Below are 20492 nucleotides of genomic sequence, written 5' to 3' on the forward strand. Positions count from 1 at the left end.
AGACTATGTGAAAGTTTATTAAGTCATATAATCTAAAGTACACATAAAAGCATACTGTGAAATGCAGTGAGGTAGTCCACTGCAGCATAAAAGGAGTCCAGGGGATGCTGTCTGTAACCTCGTGGCGCATTAGCTGCATTTGTGGGTGTATAAAGAAGAGCATTGTAATCAGTCATAACTGGACTGCAATCCTTAGACCACCATACACACGCTTTGATCTGTAGGTGGGCATTCAGCTCTTTCTAAGCATGGAGTAGTGCTACTTGAAATTGAAGATAAGCTACATAACCTTACAATTATGGGTTATTGGAGGAGTTTTCATACTCTCAAAACTCTTAGCTCATTTACAGATTTGTTTTTTTACCTGTTCTTGATTCAAGGGTTTCCTTCCCAGTAGCTAAAGGCATTTGAGTGTTCTGTGGGTTTGGATGTGGCAAGTGTCTATACTGTTAAAACTTGAAGTTGAGACCGATATGGGGCTGGAGAGATGGCTCAGCAGTGAAGAACACTTGACCGTTCTTCCAGAGAACCTAAGTTCAATTCCCAGCACCCACATGGCTGCTCATACCTGTCTGAAATTGGTTCCAGGAGACCCAACACCCATGACAAAACACCAATGCACGTAAATAAAAATAAGTAAATTTTAAAAAAGAAATTGCGGCTGGTAAATGATGACAGCTATAAAGATGAGTCGTTTGAATGAGCCCTGTGGTGGGAGAGGAGGAAGTGGGGTTGATCCCTACAGCTTCACTCTTGCTGGTCTGTTTGAGCTAAAACTCCGGTGGCAGGCAGAGCAACCTCTTTTTCCTGTTGATCCTTTGTTTAAGGACCAATTTCAGCTCATTTTTTTCATTTGCCTTTTGTAAGAAAAAAAGCAAATTTTTATTATTCCACTGAAACACAGGCAAACAGAACCAGGCTCCAAGATTTGATAGAAAACAAGTGGTTTCAGATTCACAGGAGTGGTTGGAGCAGAGTGAGACAGGGTCCTTGTGCAGCGTTGTTTTGTCCTGTTACGTCCTCAGGACCCCTAAGGCTGTGAAGCAGTGCTAGTGTTTGGATTGCACTCCTTTCCCGCTTCCCTTAATGCTGTGTCCCTGTGACCTCAGTGGGCTAAAGTCACTAGAGAAAACCCAACAGTTCACAAGAAGGCGCTACTTTAAAGGCAAGTTCTCACAGTGCCTCTCTGAACATCCCCTCGGCATACAGTGGCTCTGTTCCCATTTTGCAAATGAGGAAGTGGTTTCATAAGAAGCTCTTAGGGTTTACAGAGTTCCTAGATACAAGTTCATGCCTTGTTTAAAATGGTGGTCACTGCTTACCGTTGCTGTGGTGATTTCTGAAGAAACATCACCACCTCCTCTATTTTCAGTCAGCCATCGCTCCCAGCCCCAACAACCTTCCCAGCCCCAGCGGACCCTGCTCCAACATGTTGCTCAGTCACAGACTGCTACACAGACTTCAGTTGTGGTAAAGTCCATCCCAGCGTCTTCCCCTGGAGCAATCACCCACATTATGCAACAGGTTGTATCTCTTCTTTTTCTTCTTATGTTCTGTAACCTCTTTATTCCTGAAATAAGGTTCATTTATTTTCTATCTGAATTGTAGAATGTATGTGTAACTCATCCATCTGTGAGGATTGAATAATCTGAATTGGGGGTCTGAACACCAGGAAATAATTAGAAAGCAGTATTTTTGTTTGTTTGTTTTTAACGTTGCAGAGATTCTTGGCATTTCAGAAGGGTTGGGCTGTCTGGGTGAGTCTCCTAACTTCAGAGTTGGTCACTGTTTCTGTGTCTCTTACTATTGTAGACAGATTTACTAATGGCATAAAGTAATATTTTTCAAAACAAAGTAGCATTTGACTTGTTCAGCTGTTTGCTAAGTTTGTTTTTGCTTTTATTTTATACTTTATAATAAATCCTCATGAGGCCATTATGAACAAGAAGGGAAAGAAATATTTTACTCCTTTAATTATATGTGACCAGTAAAAGAAGATTCAACAGGAAGGAAATGAATTGGTATCAGATAGGAACCTGATATTTAGACTAGTGAGGAAAAAGAAAGCTATGCTGTTAAGTTGATTTTTGTGTGACGACATGTTTTGAGGTGTTAAGTACACCTCACTGTGATTCTGAAAGGTAGGTATATAGTACCTCTCACTAGCCAAAATCATGTAACTTGCTCCAGGTGGCAGAACCATGATTTAAACCCATAATGACATTTCTGTCACGTAGCTTCACTGTGGGTATCAGATTCAACCGTGACTCTCCTTAGTCACTTGGCTGCCAGCAGTTAAACCCGAAAGACAGTGAAGAGGCGCTGAACCACAACTGTGTGTGTATCAAGTCTGATCTAAGGGCACATTCCACTTTTGAAGTTAGAGTAATGGTGTGCTGTATGACAAGGTGGCAGGAAAACTAGGATAAGGTGGATTTTGTTGTGTCCCAAAGGAAAACCACCCATTTCAAGATTTCACTGGGTGGGAGCTCTTAGTCTGTCCGTCACATTGTTCTTTCTTAAATACGGAGAGGCTAGAGAGCCTGGCTCTAACAGTTTCCCTCAGTGCTAGAGCACAGTTAAGATGAACTGACCCTGGGCGGTCAGTCTCCTTGCCCACGAAGAGGAATGCCTTGTTCCCAGGCTCACTCCCTTGCAGGAAACAGATCTCTAGGAAGCTGTGGCCTAGTGAGTCTGGACTCCGAGACTCACAGACCTTGGTGACACAACCTCTCCTCAGAGAGACCTGCTGTGGAGATTGGGGTGGACACATCTCCCAGACAGTCCAACTGACCTTTGGGGTTATGGGCATGCATGTGGCTAAAGAGGGCTTTGCCAAGCCTTGGTTTTGCAGCCTTTAGACAGGTGAGTGTCCCTCAAGCACAGGCTGAAGTGTGGTTCCTGACCTGGGGAGCCACCTGTTCTTCAGAGCACCTCATTCCCCTAATCTATAGGTTTGGGGTTCTCCAGGACTTTCTCTGTAATAATGAGTAGACTGGATTTTGAAGTAATTACTGTTTGAGAGTTCAAAATATGGGTTTTGATTAAAAACCCATGGAGCTTTGTAGTCTCTTGAGACTCCTCTAAAAATGTCGGAATGAGTCTAATATTTTTCAGTTCAAGAAAAATGTGACACTGTAGGTGGTTTTTGTTTGTTTGTTTTTTCTTATTTCATTCTTATTCTGTGTCTCTTTTACTTAGGCATTAAGCAGTCACACTGCTTTTACCAAACACAGTGAGGAACTTGGAACTGAGGAGGGTGAGGTTGAAGAGATGGACACATTGGATCCTCAGACAGGTCTGTTTTACCGATCTGCCCTGACTCAGTCTCAGTCAGCTAAACAGCAGAAACTGAGCCCCCAGCTGGAGCAGACTCAGCTGCAAGTGAAAACGCTGCAGTGCTTCCAGACCAAGCAGAAGCAGACCATCCACCTGCAGGCAGACCAGCTCCAGCACAAGCTCACGCAGATGCCGCAGCTCTCCATCAGACACCAGAAGCTGAGTCCTCTCCAGCAGGAACAAGCACAGCCCAAGCCAGATGCACAGCACACACAGCATCCCGTGGTGGCCAAAGACAGGCAGCTTCCTACCTTAATGGCACAGCCCCCGCAGACTGTAGTACAGGTGCTGGCTGTGAAAACCACACAGCAGCTTCCTAAACTACAGCAAGCTCCAAACCAACCAAAAATCTACGTGCAACCCCAAACTCCCCAGAGCCAAATGGCGCTCTCAACATCATCAGAGAAACAATCGGCAAGCCAGGTAACAGAATTTTGATAGCTTGCAAAATTACTTCTCTGTTCGCGGGGGTTGGGCATAGGTGAGGTTTTTTGTTTTGTTTTGTTTTGTTTTTTAAGGTTGTCACCACAGCCAGCAGTGCTTTCTCCAAGCAAGGGAACCCCAAAGCCTCATTATGCTGGTGCTGGTGTTAGGGGAAGCACACTCTGAGACCTGGGCTTTCCTAGGCAGTAACCAGGAATGCGTGGAATGACAGCTCCACACCCCCACGCTCTAACCCTTTCCTCCGTGGCAGTAATGCTAAGTAAAGGAACGGAATTGACCATCTGTCTTCCTTTCATCTAGTTGATGAATTTACCCTCTAGATTTATCACCTAGATAATAGAAGTATGTGGATAATCAAAAGAAAAATTTCATTAGCACTAATTGATGATTCTGGATTGATATGTGTGTGTATATATGTATATATAGCAAATGCATATATAGAATATGTTTGTACAATTGTACTTTGAAGGAAAATATTGAAAAATCCAACTCACTTTTAATTTTAAAGTAGATTATGTGAAATCATTTGAGCAGGTTGAAGGTATCTTGGGATGTAAATCTCAGGAAAATTAGGCTGCTGTGATTTTTTTTTTTTTTTACCTTTACTGCCTCAAAGCTTGGCTGGCTGAACAAAGGTTCTTTCAACCCCTCCTCTTTCCCTAGGTTCCTTAAAAGAAAACAGATCCTTCCCATCCAGCCCTCTTACTAAAACATGGAGCTTCAAAATGTCTTCTAGTATACTGCACAAATGTTTCTTTTACCATATTTTCTGGAGTGTTTGATTAGTTTTTCCTCAAAGAGATGTAGCTATAATACACACAACCCCAATTTGTTTTCAGGTGGAGCAGCCAATTATAACCCAAGGATCCTCTGTTACAAAGATAACATTTGAGGGGCGCCAGCCTCCCACAGTTACAAAGATATCTGGTGGCAGTTCTGTTCCTAAGCTGATGTCACCAGTTACAAGCTTATCTCCCATTCAGGCCTCTGAGAAGACAGCAGTGTCAGACATTTTGCAAATGTCTTTGATGGAAGCTCAGATTGATACAAATGTAGAACATATGGTAGTGGATCCCCCAAAGAAGGCTCTAGCCACCAGTGTGCTTGCTGGTGAGGCAGGAGCTTTGCCCTCCACCCACGTGGTGGTGGCAGGGATGGCGAAATGTAGAGAGTCCTGTTCAAGTCCATCTGCTGTTGGCCCTTCCCTAACGACCAGAAAGCTGGAAGCAGCAGGAGTGCCTGCGACAGGCCAGTTCATGCGTATTCAGAATGTAGGCCAAAAGAAAGCTGGAGAGAACCCAACAGAAATTATCATCCAGGTAAGACCCGGAAGGAAAATAGATGCCTTGGGCAGATGGGGGGTTGTGGGTTTGATACATTTTGGGGTGTCACTGGACTAACCACTCCAAGGTGGTAACAAAAATCAGAGATAGGTTTTCTTTGAGTTGGTTTAGAGACTATTACAATATACCAATTCGTATTTAGGGTTTTTTGTTGTTGTTGTTTGTTTTGAAAGCAATCACAGAAACTTGGTAGATATGATCACACAGCACACTGTGTGACTTAGGGACCGTGTCTTTGTGTCACCCTGATTTCATGTCACTCACAAAGTCATTGCTTTCCAAGGATCACATTTTGGGCTGTGTGGTCTGACAAGCTGGAATATAAGTGTTTGTACTTCTGTTCAGCTGGATTTCAGGGACACTTTGTAAACATTTCTTGCTCCTCATCTGAATTTGTGGTTCTCAGAATAGTCAACTTCAGCCGACTGGAATGTCTGCAGGAACATGCTCCCCATGTGTGTCTAACTTGGCATAACCATAAACTTTGCTCCTTGTGTCAGTGTTGAGGTGTTGTCACCACCGTGGGCAGTTCACCGGCAGCCTCCTTCCGTCTTTATCGTCTGTCCTAAAAGCCATCCGCCATTCTGTGTTATAGGTTAAGGTTGATGACTCAGACTGAGTCAGACTAGCCCTTAGGGGTTGTGTTTTATTTCAGTCTCTAAATGCAAGATTTTAAGACTTTTTTCCTTGATATTGGCAGTTTTTATTTGTTCCAAACTGGTACATAGTTTGCAAAGTATGAGAGCAGCCCACTTTAGTTCACTGAGAGTTACCACTTATAGACCTGTGGACAATCTAGAATTGGCATAGAGCCACTGACGTGTGCTTCAAAGTTTATACAATAAACTTTTCCATTTGCGATGCTGTTAAGCTTTGAGAGAATACAAATTGACCATAATTAAACCAAATAAGACATAACTCAATATGAGTGCTGATAATTAAGATGTGTCAAAAGTAGCTGTTAAATTATTCAATTTTTCCCATCTATAAAAAATAACTTAGTGAATTACATATTTCTTAACAAAAGGTTTTGTTGTGATTGCTGGTCTTTTCCCTGAAGACGTGGGCTGTTTTGATTTCTGGTTTTGCCACTCACGACTGTGGCCTGCACTACTGACATCACTCTCATCTCAGCCTCCTCATCGGGGTGGGAATAATGATGCCTCATTTGTAGAGTGTGTGTGAGGGGCACCTAGCACAGTGACTGCCTCGGTGTTTGTCCAACAGATGGTAACTCTTACTGAATTTACTAAAATGGGTTATGACAGCTGGGAGCTTCATTGGCCATACTCATTTGGGGGTGGCTTAGTTGAAATATTTTTCTGCATTGTATTAGCAGGAATGAAAATGCAATGCATTCATGTCCAGGATTAAGAGCAGAGGTGTGATATAGCTGATAGTCCTTGTTAAAAGGTATCTATAGCCAGGCATGATATGGTAGTGCATGCTTATAATCCCCACACTTGGAAAGTAGAGGCAGGAGGATAGGAAGTTTAAGGTTATCTCAGCTACATAGTCTGTTCAAGGCCAGTTTGGGATACTTGAGGCCCCCCCCCAAATATGAAAATAAAAGGTTCTGGTAGGACCCTAAGTCACCAATAAGTGCTTACCAAGGGGTTCCAGCCAGTATTAACCTAGTAATTGTTGTTGTTGTTGTTGTTGTTGTTTAAATGGCAGGTTTTTGAAATACCTTTATTACCTAATTACAATAAAAGTGTTTGCGCTATGACTTAAGTTGGTTTCCTCTTCAAACCACCAAACAGGCTTAAAACTGGCTGTGTGTCAGCAACAAGTCATTCATCTTGAAGATGAAGAACAAAATATTGTATAATTCAGACTGGGTGTGATGGTGCATGCTTTTATTCCCATAACTTGAGAGGCAGAGGCAGAGGCAGGTGGATCTCTGTGAGTTTTGAGCCAGCCAGGATTTCATAGTGAGATCCTGTCTGAAAAAACAAAAACAAAACTGATAAAATTCAGATAAGATGGAAAAAACAAAACAAAAGGCCTACCTTCTTGGTTAGAGGAGGCCCCAATAAAGGAGTACAAAGGCCACTTTAGTTGACAGCTGTGTAACCTTGAGGACATCTCTCACCTCACGGTTGCTCCCTTGTAACATGAAAATGATAATTCTCATTCATACAACATTTTCACGGAATGCAGTAGAATGTCCTGTGTGAGATATAGCACAGTGCTTGATGTGGAAGTTGTCTGGCCCATGCCAGCTTTCTGTTTTCTGTGCCTATTTCGGGGAGGGGAGGGGGTGCATTCTCTGCTACCTTTCTCCAGGTAAGCATACTCTCCCGCATCTTCTCTTCCAGGCCATTCCCCAGTATGCTATCCCTTGTCACTCCAGCTCCAACGTGGTCGTAGAGCCCAGTGGGCTTCTTGAGCTGAACAACTTCACCAGTCAGCAGCTGGATGACGACGAGACGGCAATGGAGCAGGACGTGGACAGTGGCACGGAGGACGGGACTGAGCCCAGCCCCTCGCAGAACTCCGCCGACCGCTCCTAGTCCTCAGACACCCGCGTGCACTTTAAAGCCTGCTTGTTTACCAGGTGTCCAGGGAAACTTAGAAAAGCACTTTGCTCATTTAGGCTGTGAGCTTAGAAACACAGCGTTCCAAATGAGATGTTGCTGCGGGAGCAGCATTTTAACAAGATAAAACTCACAGAGGAATGTACTTTTTAAAAAATAGAGAGAGAAAAAGAAAAAAAAAACAAAACGCAAAGGAAAAGGTGCACACCCATGGAGACCTGGTGTCTTGCTGAAGCTGGGAGTGGAAAGAGACTTTCCTGTGAGTGGGTCCCAGCTGCCTTCCACTGGGCAGACGCCACCAGAGGATATGGAAAGGAAAAGAAGGAGGATGTGGAGCGTTTGTATTTTTGAAATGATGTATCTGAACATTCTTTCAAAATCGTATTTGTTTTTGCATATCCCTGGAGGTATTGATTTGGTTAACGTTTTACATTTGGTCAGTTCATGATTAGTTTATGGATACCTAGGAAAGTTCTGGCATTAAAGAGTCCTTGCCAGAGGGTGAACATCAGACCGCTGACCGGGAAGTGTTTGGGGTAGCTTGTATATGCTCCTTAGTTGTATACTAATTTATTGTGGTATTCCACACTTGCCTATTTATTTAATGTAAATGTTTCCAAGCAGGCTGAATCACTTCTCCTACATGTCCTAGGAAGCCAGATCACCTGGCTTTCCCACCTCCCTTCCCCCCTTTAAGAAGATGGATTAGAGAAGGTTTGGTCGCAAAGCAAAGGAAAAGACATTTCTAGCCCAAAGGAAACGTTGAGCTGTGTTAGGAGAGTGAACTCTGTTCGTTTATGCTCTCTTGACACGGGAGTTGCACACCCATGTTGGACTGAGACTTTGAGAACAACTTTTACTACTTTTGTTGACGCCCCTTTGAAAGTGTATGGGAAAGTTCACTCGCAGTTCAAAATGTAATGTTTTTAAGTATTTACTTTTCTAGGGAGCAGTTTGTTTACGTGCTGTTTTTTGGTCTTGTGATTGCTGTCTATCACAAGTTGAGTGAAGGGTAAGGGATGGGAGGGAAAGAGTTTTCACAAGCTGTGGCAAAAGAAACTATACTTTTCATTTTTAAAAAGTGTAAATAGAAAAGTTTTTAACGGTTTTATATGAATTTCACTATAAATAAGCATTTTAGGACTGACAGATGTTGAACTGTGTGCACATTTATCAGCGTGACTGCTGGTTTTTTGGTGCTGAAGTGCTGTAAGTGGAGGTTGTCCATCGCCCCTCATCTTTGCGCCGACACCTGGGGAGAAGAGGCCATCAGGCCGCAGTGGATGAACTCACACTAGAGCCACGCTCAGGAGCGCCCATCCCTGAGACCTGAGATGTGCTTGCTCTTCTCCCAGGTGACAACTGTTCACCCATAGATGGAGCTGTTGGGTAGCATACTATTGTACCGCTATGTCTCAGCCTCTTTGTGGCTGTTTCTAGCTAAGACAGAATCTAACCTCTCTTGGGTCATAGGCATCTTTAAGAATATGATTAAACTATGAACTCAGTCACCAAAAATATGCACATACCAGTACACATGTTAGATTTTGCATACAATTTTCGGGGCTTGTGGGCTCCCAAGAGCATCCGTGTATTCCAGGTTAAACCCTCTGTTATGGTCAATCCATTGCTTACAGGTGTAAGTTTTTATAAAATAAAATGCCTTTTGAATTCACATGGATCAGGAAAGAAGAACAAACTTGAACAAGTTATGTTTCATATCATCTGTGAGCATAGCATACCTGTGTCCCTCTGAGAATTTAGCCTTACTGTGTTCCAGCAACTGAAATACCAAATGAGTCTAATTAATCTACATTTAAAAAGTTACATGTATGTACACACACACACACGAATTAATTTCTTTCTTTTAATAATTGTAATTCCAATTAGAGCAGGATTTATGAGCTAATGTCCATTCCCTTTTTAGTGCCAGGTGTGGCTCTAACCACCAAGGATACTGCAGTGAGCAAATGGAAGATCCTACCCATCTGCTTGCGAAGGAAGGGAAGGGGAGGGAAGCAAGAATGATTTGGGGTTCTTTCTCTCTCTCTTTTTTTGTTGGCACATATTCAGTGTGTGTAATTGTGGTTTTGTCTGTGTATGTGGAGGGCAGAGATCAACCTTCAGGTTGGTTGTTGCTCAGAAGCCATTTTCCTGGTTCTTGTTTTTTTAAAAAAATTAGATTTTATGTATTTTATTTATGTGTATACGTGTATTTATTATGTCTATGTATATTATGTGTGGCTGGAGGGCAGCTTGTGGGAATCGGCTCTCCTACCATCGAGGTCCTGGGAATCTGACTCAGGCAGCCGGGCCTGGCAGCAGGTGGCTTTACCCACTGAGACATCTTACTGGCCTCCACCTTATTTTCTGAAACAGGGATCTGGCGCTAGCTGGCTAGTCTAGACTGACTGTCTACAGTTCCAGGAGCTGCCTGTGTCCGCTTCCCCGGTGCTGGGGTTATAAACACAGTCGTGGCCTGGCTCTTCCAGTGAGTGCGTTTTCGTGTCTGTGTGGCAAGCACTTTACTATTCTTTCTCCTCAGCCCCAGCACTAGCTTTCTTAGGAACGTTTTCGTAGAAGTATATGATGTCCTTTGACCACATCCCGGGTCCCCCCACGCACACACCTTTATTTTACATATGTGAATGTTTTATCTGTATGTATCTGGTGCTCATGCAGTGCCCATGGATCCCCTGGGGCTGGAGTTACGGAGACTTGTAAGCCACCATAAGCGTTCTGGGAAGTGAACCCAGGCCCTCTAGAGGTTTCTTCAGTGGAATGATGATGACAGTGGTAACATGGCGGCTCCATCTCCACAAACGCTTTGCTGAAACTGTTAACGTTATTTTTTGTCTCATGTTTAAGTCCATAAATTAAAAGTGATTGTAAGCGGTCTCTGAAAGCTACTTAGAGGTGATGAGATTCATCTCCAACTCAGGTTGGTAGAGGACTTGCCTAGAATGCATAGAGCCCTGAGTTCAGTCATCAGCACCACAGAAGAGCTAGGCATGGTGTGGATGCCTCTTAATTCCAGTATTTGGGAGACAGAGGCAGGAAAGTGTCATTCTCTGCCATAGAATACATTTGAGGGCAAATGTAGTATCCCCCACCCCCCAAAAAAAGATTTGGTTTAAAGTATACTTTAAAAAGAACCCACTATTACAGGTGTAACTTGTGGGGAATCTAGAAGACTCCTTACATTTTTCATTTTTATTTATTGTTTTTCAGACAGGTTGTTACTGTGTAGCTCTGACTGACCTGGAACTGGCCACACAGACTGTGCTGGTCTTGAACTCAAAGAGATGCAGTTTTATTAAGTATTCATGCCATGTGCTTACACATGTTACAGTGGTTTCTAGGATTTTTTTCATAGATAGGACACCCAATACCAAAATCAGTTTTAGAGCAATTAATTGGCCAATTAACCAAAGAAAGTACCGCAAACAGCGTCACCACAGCCACCTCTCTAGCGCTCGTCTTTCTGTCCCTATGTACTTCCTGTTTTGGACACCTCATGACTAGAATACAAGAAATGGTCTTTCACTTGGTATCGTATCTCGAGACCTTTCCATGTTAGAGCATGTATCCGTGCTTCTTTCATTATAGCTGTTCCAGTACGTGGATGTTAAAAAACCATCGGCTGATGGGCACACGTGTTGTTTTGCTTCTTGACTACTGTGTGCTGCTGCAAATGCTTGTGTACATTTCTCCTGACCTTTGACCTTTTAAGGAACTGTCAAGGTTGTTCGCCACAGAGACCAGGTATTTTGCTCTCAGCCTCCCTGTGCATGAGGGTTTCTTGCCCACACTTGCTATTGGCACTTTATTGTAGCTACCCCAGTGTCTACAGGGGTTACCGCATTGTGGTGGTTTTTTCATTTCCCTGACAGCCAGTGATGAACATTTTTCCTGTGTGTCTTGGTCACTGGTTTACTTTGGAGAAACATCCCTCTGCTTCTTTTCGGTGGTATTATTACTTCAGTTGAGAATTTGTGAAGTATAAGAAGCTTTACTGCTATTAGGAGAAAAGTAATTCTTCACCGTTAAAATCTCTCGAGTCGGTTCTAGGTCTTCCTCTGTGATGCAGCATTGCTTAACCTTTTAAAACTGTATCTTAGAACTGAAGCTGTTCTCTGAATGCATTGCTTCCTAAGGTTCTCACTGTGGGCTGCTTGGGCAGAGGGTGGCACCTGGATGTGAGCCCTTGGCTTCCTTGGTTCTCGCCAATGTGGACCTGAGGCAGTTACATCTCTCTCCCTCCAGTGATGTGACATCTAATCTGGGGACTCTAGAGGCTGGGCAAACAGTAATGTAAAATTGCCAGGCAAGGAGTTAGGTAGTGGGTGTGTTTTAAGTAGTCACACTATTCCATTTTACACACATACACAGACAACAAGGGATAGAGAAGTTAGAGAGCGTTCGCAAGTTAAATGCAAATAAAATTGCCCTGAACCATGCCTTATTGCTTTCTCTAGAAGGGCATGTTCATTCCATCCAGGAGGACTGGCCTCAGGAAGGGTAGAGGAACTTGGCTGTGTAACATTTATGAGCCTTCGACAGCTTCTCACAGAGGTCCTTGATTCAGTTTTTATTTTTTAGTTTTTTTATTTCTTTGTTTCTGTTTTAATGTTTCACATTAAAGAGGAAGTATATGGAAGACTTTTCCCAGAAAGACTAGTGAGAAGTTGGGGTCTCTGCGTTGTGGATTTGACAGCTTCTGAGTTGACCTGTATACTAGACAAAGAAAAGAAACAGGCACAGATTTGGACTCGTGAGAAGGCTTTCTGTCTTCCGTGCTTACAAGTCCAGCGTTCTGTAAGGCAGGCAAGCCTGGCCTTGAACCCCAGTGTGCCGCCTGAATTTACATTCTCAACAGGCAGGGAGTATAGATTTAACATTACATAACGTTTGGATGATAATAAAACCAATATAGGAAGGGGGAAGTCCCAAGGTGTGTGAATGGAAGTTTAAACACAGAGAACTTCTTTGAGAAAGTGAATTGCGAAAACCTGGATGACATGAGAGCTCGCCAGGTGGAGGAGTCTGAGAGTCACGAGGTGTGTGCTCCGAGGCTTCAAACACTAGTAAGGAGAATGAATGAGGAGAAAGGGAATCTCAGAAAAGAACTGGACCCTTGTTTCTGAGTGTTTGCATCTTGAAAGGGTGGTGGTTGCTTTTTTATCAATGGAGGTGATGATTAGATTTTTCTCTGCTTTGCTCTGTTGTGTAGTATGCTGATTTTCCTATGTGGAGCCATCCTCGGGTGCCTGGGTTAAATCCCAGTTGGTTATAGTGTTGATACTTTCACTATGCTGAACTGAATTTATGAATATTTTGTTGAAGAATTTTGCATCTCTCTTCCTAAAAGCTGTTGGTCTATAACTTCTTTGATGTCTTTATTTAGCTTTCATTGGGTAATTGAGCTTCATCAAAATGAGTTAGGAAGGTAGTTTTTTTGGAACAGGATTTTTGAAAAGGATTAATGTTGATTCTTTAAGTAGTTGATAGACTTCACCAATGTTAACATCTAGTCTTCATTTTTTCTTTGGAGTGGCTGTCCTGGAACCTACTGTGTAGACCAGGTTGGTCTCCAACTTGTAGAAGTCTGCCTGGCTCTGCTTCCCAAGTTCTGGGATTAAAGACATGTGCTACCATGTCCAGCTCTTTGTTTCTTATTGAAAGTGTTTATTGATATCTCCACAACTCTCCATTATTGTGGAATATTTTCTTTTGATTCTATAAATATTGACTCATTTTGGTGAATAGTACCATACAATGTTGCTTGCCACGTATCCACTAATAATTGTTACATCTTGCTCATTTATACATTTATACATAATGTATAATCATACATAATCATTTATAATTTATACATTGTCCTTTGTCTCCTGAAACATTAGTCCGTTTGTTTCATACTATGTTGTAGCCATCCCGATTCTCTTTTGGTTATATGTACTATTTGTTTCTGTTTTTCCTTACAGTCTGCTGGGTCGCAGATGAACCGTATGTTGAGTGTATATTAGATTGTGGTTTTAAAATCTGTTCTGAAGTTCCTGTCTCCCCTTCCCCGCGAGCATCAAACCCAGGACTCTTGGGCATACTGAACAAGCGCTCCATCCCTAAGCTACATTTGGGCCCCAGCTCTTCTTTGGGACTGGAGGTTTTTAACTCTGTGCCTATTGGATTACCAGCAAGGAATGGCTTCTACCATTTGGTTTGGTTTTCAGTTTTCTTATGTCCTCTTTTGTTTCCTGGCTTCCTCTTTTACTGACTTCTTCCTTTGCTTGTTTCCTGGGAACTGTCCTCGTTCCTCACCCATTTTTTTGGTGTACATCTTAAGGATTTTTTTTTAAGCTTTTAAAATCCCATGTATTTGTCGGGGGAGGGAGGTGCCTGTGCCACGATGCACCTGTGGAGGTCAGAGGACAACTCACAGAGACTTCCCCCTCAGCATGTGCATGGAGGCCGTGAACTAAACTCACGGTGTTACCCACTGAGAAGCTTTTCTAGGGTATTTAAGTATTTCCTTTGTGGTTACTGAGGGAATTAGAGTGAATGTTCTAAATATGTAGCCGTTCAGTTTGAGTTGATACGAACTTACCTTCCAAACCTGTGTTTTTTTATGGCTCCTCTCTATGTTGTTACGACATATATTTTCATGTACCCAATAACATAGCTTTATAATCATCTTTATACTTTTGTTTTTTAGATCATGTAAATTAATGTCTTTTAAACCTTCCCAGGTTTCTCTGGGTGGTGGTGTCTGTTCATTTTGGAGACAGGGTCTCTCTATGTAGTCCCAGCTGTCCTGGGACTCACTGTGTAGACCAGGTTGGCCCAAACTCGCAGAGATCTGCCTGCCTTTGCTGGGCTGAAAGCCATGCAGACTCGGACCAGGTTTTCAGGCTAGCTATTGAAAGCTGTAGCAATCCATTTGGGTAGTGCTTTTTCCTGTACTTCCCATGGATTGTTTTCTTCCTCATGGGTGTTTACTGAAATCTTCGTTCCTAGCTGGTGTCCAACTAATATTTGACAGATTTTCTTGGATCCCAGGAGCTAAACAGACAAAAATCTTTAACAGATTGCTTCTCTCATCTGGCTCTTCAGCCTTGCTCAGACTTCCACAGATCCTAGGGACCTACTCGAGGTGACAGTTTCAGGTCTTCTGGGATGAGCATTTTCAAATTCCCCCTTCAAGAAGTGCTTTTTGAATGTCTGCCTCCCTCCTCGCCTTTTGCTCCCAGGCTCAGGGTGATCTACCTTGTTACACCCAATCAGCTCTTCCCCTAGGCACCTGTGGGCTGCCCTCGGTGTTGTAGGGCACTGTCAACTAAAGGTGAGTGTGCCTGGCATCTCTATCCTGCTGCTTCTAGAGCTGGGACCAGGGTCCCACAGAGTGGGGACAGGAGATGGGCAGTGTCACAAAGTGCCATCAGTCCCCCATGGCAAAATAGACATAAGCTGGAATTGCCATGTTAACTGTCTTAAGAGTATACCTCGGTGGTATTTAGTGCCTTCACAGTGTTGAGCCCTCACCACTGTCCATCGCTAGATGTTTTCCATCAACCCAGCTGAATCTGTCTCGTTTTCAGTGGCTTCCCTTCCCTGCCTCCCCCATTTCCTGGTAAGTACCCTGAAGTTGTGAAGTCACTTTTGTCTTTACTGAGTATTCGACTCTTGCTGTAACTCTGTTTTCCAGAACTCTGACAAGGCTGCTTCTTACAGTTTCTGCTTGGTTTCCGATGCTTCTGTTGGGGGATGGGAGCATAGAACGTTTTATTAATGTCACTCAACACCAAGGTATTGGAACCGAGCACCTTGGAAGAGTCAAATGGCTATTGAAGTGGGAAAGACTGGCAAGTTCTCGTATGAGGGAGCGAGAGCAGGACTGAGTTTGTCATCCATTAAAGTTCAGGTGCTTACTAGACATCAAATGGAGAAAGCCGGAGGGTGCGTGAGTCAGCCTAGGACAGTAGGGTGCATGTGGCCAGGGTGAGCCGGAACCAGAAAGAGGTGGAAGGGACTGCCAGAAGGGTGGGAGGAGAAATCGGACCCTAGTGTCCTAGACACAGATGAAGAAGCAGTTCATTTAGAGAGAGCCGGAGAGCAGCTTTCAGGAGTTGCTTCTTTTTCCCTCCATGTGGGTTCCGGGTGTCAGACAGGCCATCAAGCTTAGTGACCTTTGACCAGTGGCCAAGCCATCTCATCAGCCCCAAAGAAGGAATTTCTATAATGGCATCGAGTACAATGATCCTTGAGGTGCCCCCTCCACCCCAAAGAAGGCATTGGTGAGCTTGGGAAAATCAGTTCTAATGAAATTGGGGGCAGAAATTAGGAGAATGGAGAGAATTGGAGAACACAGACAATCCCATGAGTTACTATAAACCTACAAATTATGTCATTTCTGTAAGAATGGAGTCAAGTTTTAGAAAACAAATTGATTAACACTATGTGGTCCAGGCCAGTCTTAAACCCATAATCCTCCCACCAGAGTCTCAAGGGCTGGGCTTGGAGGCCTGCATCACACCATACACAGCTGCTTTCGGGGTGAGACCTCACTCTTGTCCAGCCTAGTTGTGATTCTCTTGCCTCCGCCTTTCGGGAACGAGAGCTGTGCATACCACCTGGTTCTCTGATTTTGCTCACTTAGTTTCGGTGTAAGGAATTGTTCCTGGTGAGATTCCTCCAGAGAGGCTTTCTGATGTGGGAGAGACTGGCCATACTCTGGCCTTGGATGACAGGAGAGGGTTTAGCTGGTACTGGGCTCCCAGAGAGGAAGCTGTCCAGGGTTAGCACATGGCCGAAGAGATGCATTGGTTCCTGTTTGCTCTCCCCTGACCACAGCATCCCATTTGTGCTGAGAAGGAGGGACTGACGCTCTCTGTGGGTAGAGGTGTAGGATATGCTCCAGTCAGTCCAAAGCAGAAAAACGGAATGTGGAACTGGGCGTAGATGTGGGGTGCCAGGGAGCTGGCGTGTCTTGCTAGAAGATTCTGACCAGCCCTTTCCCTTACCTGCTGCTTCCTCATTCACTGCATCCACCTTTTTCCTTGAGGCAGGATCTCTCATTGGGAGCTGACTGGGGTTCTCTGACTAGGCTAGGCTGGCTGGACAGTGAACTCCAAGGACCCTCTGTCTGCACCCCAGCTCTGGAATTACAAATGCATGCCACCACACTTGGGGTTTTCACATAGGTGCTGGAGAACCAACAGATCCCCATGCTTACATGGCAAGCACTTGACAGACTGAGCCATGTCCCTGCCCTTGACCCCTAATTGTTTATGAAACCCCTTTAATCAAGTCACCTCCCAGGACACTTCCTATTCTACCCTTAGTCTCCTCGTCCACACCTCCTCTCTGGATGTTTTCACCGGGTACCACAACTTTCACTGTGAGAATCCAGTTCACTTTCCTGTCCGCAGAGCAGGGCCTGCATAAAGGAAGCCCTAGCAAGTTCACTGACTGACTGTACAAAACCCCACAAACCATCTTTGTTTTTGGTCTCTGCACACAGGTGCACAGTGCTTCCTCACTGAAGGGCACACGCAAACGGCAGAAATAACAAGCTTGTTTTGGTTGTTTTTAGATGAGGATGTTATTGTTGTGAGATGTTATTGTTGAGATGATGTTTATGCAGCATCCATTCTGGACGCGGGGGACAGTGCCCATCTCTGCTGTCATTTGTTCTGTCTCTTCAAAGGACAGGAAGAACATGGGTGGTGGTTTTAGGATCACATTCAGAACCTCAGGGAATGAGTCATTTGGGGGTTGACGACTTTTCCGGTGACTACAGCACAAATAAATGAAGCAACAGGACATGTTGATGTTGTTATTGTTCATTCTAGCATGGTACAGAGCTGCCAGAAGCGCATTCTCGTGATCCCTTGACTGTGAGTCCATCTGTATTTCTTCAAACTGTTATGCTGAGCCTAGTAACTTCCTGGGTCAGCATCGAGAACACAGCCTGGAGGGAGAAGGGATAGAAGGAAGTGGGAGTCAGTGCTGTCATCTAGGGCCCAGAGTCCCCAGAGAAGGTCTGGTCTAGAGTGACAATCTACAGCAGAGGCAGCTGGCTTGCCATAGAAGTGCTTCAGTGTGCTGCTTCCCGTGTGTAGCTCAGCCTAGCTTCAATCTCACTATTTAGCCCAGGCTTGCCTCAAACTGGAGACATTCCTCCCGCTTCAGCCTCATGAGTGCTGGGACTGCAGACATGGGTTGCCATGACTAGCTCTCCCTGTGCCTTTGAGTCACCTGGTGTCATGGTTTTCTCGTTGTGACAAAAGGAGCTGAGAAAAGAAGGGGTCTTGGCTCACAGTCTGAGAGGGCACAGTCCTTCCCGGCCCAGAGGTGTGAGGTGGCAGGAGTGTCACTGCATCTCCAGTCAAAAGCAGTGACAAATGCTGGTGCTGTGTGCTTAATCTTCTTTCTGCATCTGTATGTGTTTGCATGTGTACACCCGTGTTCCAGGGTGTGGAGGCCAGTGGTCGGCCTCAGATGTTCCTTATAAGCCGGTATTGATGTTTTGTTTATGTGTATTTCTGTGGGTCACACATGCATGCTTATGTGGGGGGTACAGCCTTGAGTGTCATCCTCATCCACTTCCTTTGAGGCAGGGTCTTTCATTGACTTGGGAACTCTATGTTAGGCTGTACTGAGCTGGCCCGTGAACCCCAGAGATCCTTTCTTTTCCCCAATGCTGGGATTTCTGGGTATGCCACCACATGCAGCATGTTTATGTGGGTTCTGAACACAGGTCCTTATACTTAAGAGGCAGACATTTGACTGACTTATCTCCCTTTGTTTTTTGTGGCAGGGTTTCCAAGTAGGAATTGTGGCCTCCCAAGTAGACTTCACCGGCTGGTCAGTGAGCCCTGGGATCTACCAGCTTCATCTCCTTAGTGCAGGGATTACAAGTGCTGGGAGACAGGCATGCCCCTCATTCAGCCGAGAGCTATTGGAAGCTGATCAGAGTTCCCCAGGGATTTGTGCTGGGGTCATGCCGAGTTCTCCTACACATCAGTAACTCCTGGGAATGTTTCCTTTGTTTGCTGCCTTCTCTCTGCTGCAAACCCCTCCTCTCAACAGGGCTTTCCCAGGGGCTCTTGCTAAGCTTGTCTGGAGCTGGGGAAGTTAAGCCACTTCCTCCCACCATCCTGCCATTTCTCTGACCTGCCTACCGCTGAACTCATATTGATCGTAGCGTTTGTTACGCTCTTAAGGTCACACTCTCCACCACCACATCCCCCCCAGTCTGCTCTAGGATTTTCCTCCTGAAACTCTTCCTTTTTCTTGAACAAAGATGTACTGCTTTCATGTCTATAAGTGCTTTGCCTGTGTATGTGTCTGTGTACCACGTGCATACAGTACCCACCTGGACCAGGAGAGGGCGTCAGGTCACCAGAAACTGGAGCTAAGGAAATTTGTGAGTTGCCATTTGGATGCTGGAAACTGAACCTAGATCTTCTGCAAGAACTCTTGTAACCACTGAGTCATCTCTCCAACACCAAGGGATCCCTGTTCTATTCAGTATGGTCTCCCTTCCCTCTGTTACTGCCCCCACTCTTTTCCCTCTCTGTCTCCTTTCCTGATCATCCTGACTTATAAACATGCCTCAGAATAGCCCTCTGGGCCTTTGTTGTTTGGTCCTGATCAGCACAGAGCCGTAGTGTATGAATTTTCTCTTCTCCTGGGTCAACAATAAGTGGCACAATGGTTTTCAAGGCTTTGATCATCAAGCACCAAAGGCTGAATCCTTGACATCCGTAATTGCAGCAGATGAGAAAGCTTTACTGCCCAGCACAGGGAGCAGAACCAAGGCAAAGCCTAGTGGGCTCCATTAATGAAACAGGAACAGTGCAGAAAGACTCCAGGAAGCAAGAGTATGCAGGGACCTCAGTCCCTAAATTCTGCAGCCTCCTTAAAAGCTCGCCAGGAACCTGTGCGTCCATACGGAGCGGTGTCCCAAAACTACGGAGAGAAGCACCACGAGGGATTAGAGGGAATCCCGTTCCTGCCAGGTGCCTGGAAAGCTCCGTGCCTCACAAGGCACTGGACTAGAGTACCCAGAGAGTTTTGCTGCTCCAGTCCAGCTGAGCAGATCTCAGAAGTGCTTAAAAGGATTCAAGTGTTTCCAAGTAACTGTCCCAGAGCAAAGCTGTAGAATATGCATGCATGTATACATACATGTGCATCACTCAGATGCTAGCTAGAATTGTTAGCATTACATTTTAAAAATGTCAAGGGTTGACCGTGTAGTGATAGTGCCTCTGAGTTTGAGGGCAACCTGGTCTGTCTTGGTTGTTGAGTTCCAGGATAGCCAAAGCTACACAGAGAAAACCTGTCTCGAAAAATCAAATAAATGTCGAGGGTTGAAGAGGTGGCTCAGTGGTTAAGGGCTGCTCTTCCAGAGGACCCTCGTTCGATTTGTAGTACCCCATGGCAGTTCATAACTGTCTGTTTCTCCAGGTCCAAGGGATCTGATGCCCCTTCTGGATCTTCAGGCACTGCATGCGTGTGCTACACAGACCTAACATATAGGCACAGCAGTCATAAACATGGAATTTAAAAAGCGTATAAAAATTAAAGCTGGGCAGTGGTGGCACACGCACCTTTAATCTCAGCACTCAGGAGGGAGAGGCCGGTGAATCTTTGTGAGTTCAAGGCCAGCCTGGTCTACAGATCAAGTTCTAGGATAGCCAGGGCTACCCAGTGAAACCTTGTCTCGAAAAAAACCAAAGAAATAATAAGTAAAATTAAAAAATAAAAATGTTAATATCAGTCTTGCAAGGAAGCAGGAAAATACAACCCACGATGAGAAAACTGT

At 44.5% G+C, this 20492-nt stretch overlaps 1 protein-coding gene across 11 annotated transcripts in view; it reads left to right on the forward strand.

Annotated features, from left to right (window-relative positions):
* Window positions 1-9863, forward strand: part of Emsy (EMSY transcriptional repressor, BRCA2 interacting) — a 69273-nt gene extending 59410 nt beyond the window's left edge. For 8 of the 11 annotated variants that reach the window (XM_048435084.3, XM_085682950.2, XM_085682952.2 and 5 more), the window contains 4 exons: window positions 1373-1524; window positions 3202-3762; window positions 4623-5102; window positions 7448-9863. In XM_048435084.3, the coding sequence (XP_048291041.3) occupies window positions 1373-1524; window positions 3202-3762; window positions 4623-5102; window positions 7448-7642 (1388 nt within the window). In that variant the 3' untranslated portion in view covers window positions 7643-9863. The other 3 variants (XM_085682953.2, XM_048435082.3, XM_085682954.2) reach the window with 2 other exon arrangements.
* The last annotated feature ends 10629 nt before the right edge of the window (window positions 9864-20492 follow it).

This window comes from Myodes glareolus, chromosome 24 (assembly GCF_982192425.1).
Source record: "Myodes glareolus chromosome 24, mMyoGla1.1, whole genome shotgun sequence".
Classification (NCBI taxonomy): Eukaryota; Metazoa; Chordata; class Mammalia; order Rodentia; family Cricetidae; genus Myodes; species Myodes glareolus.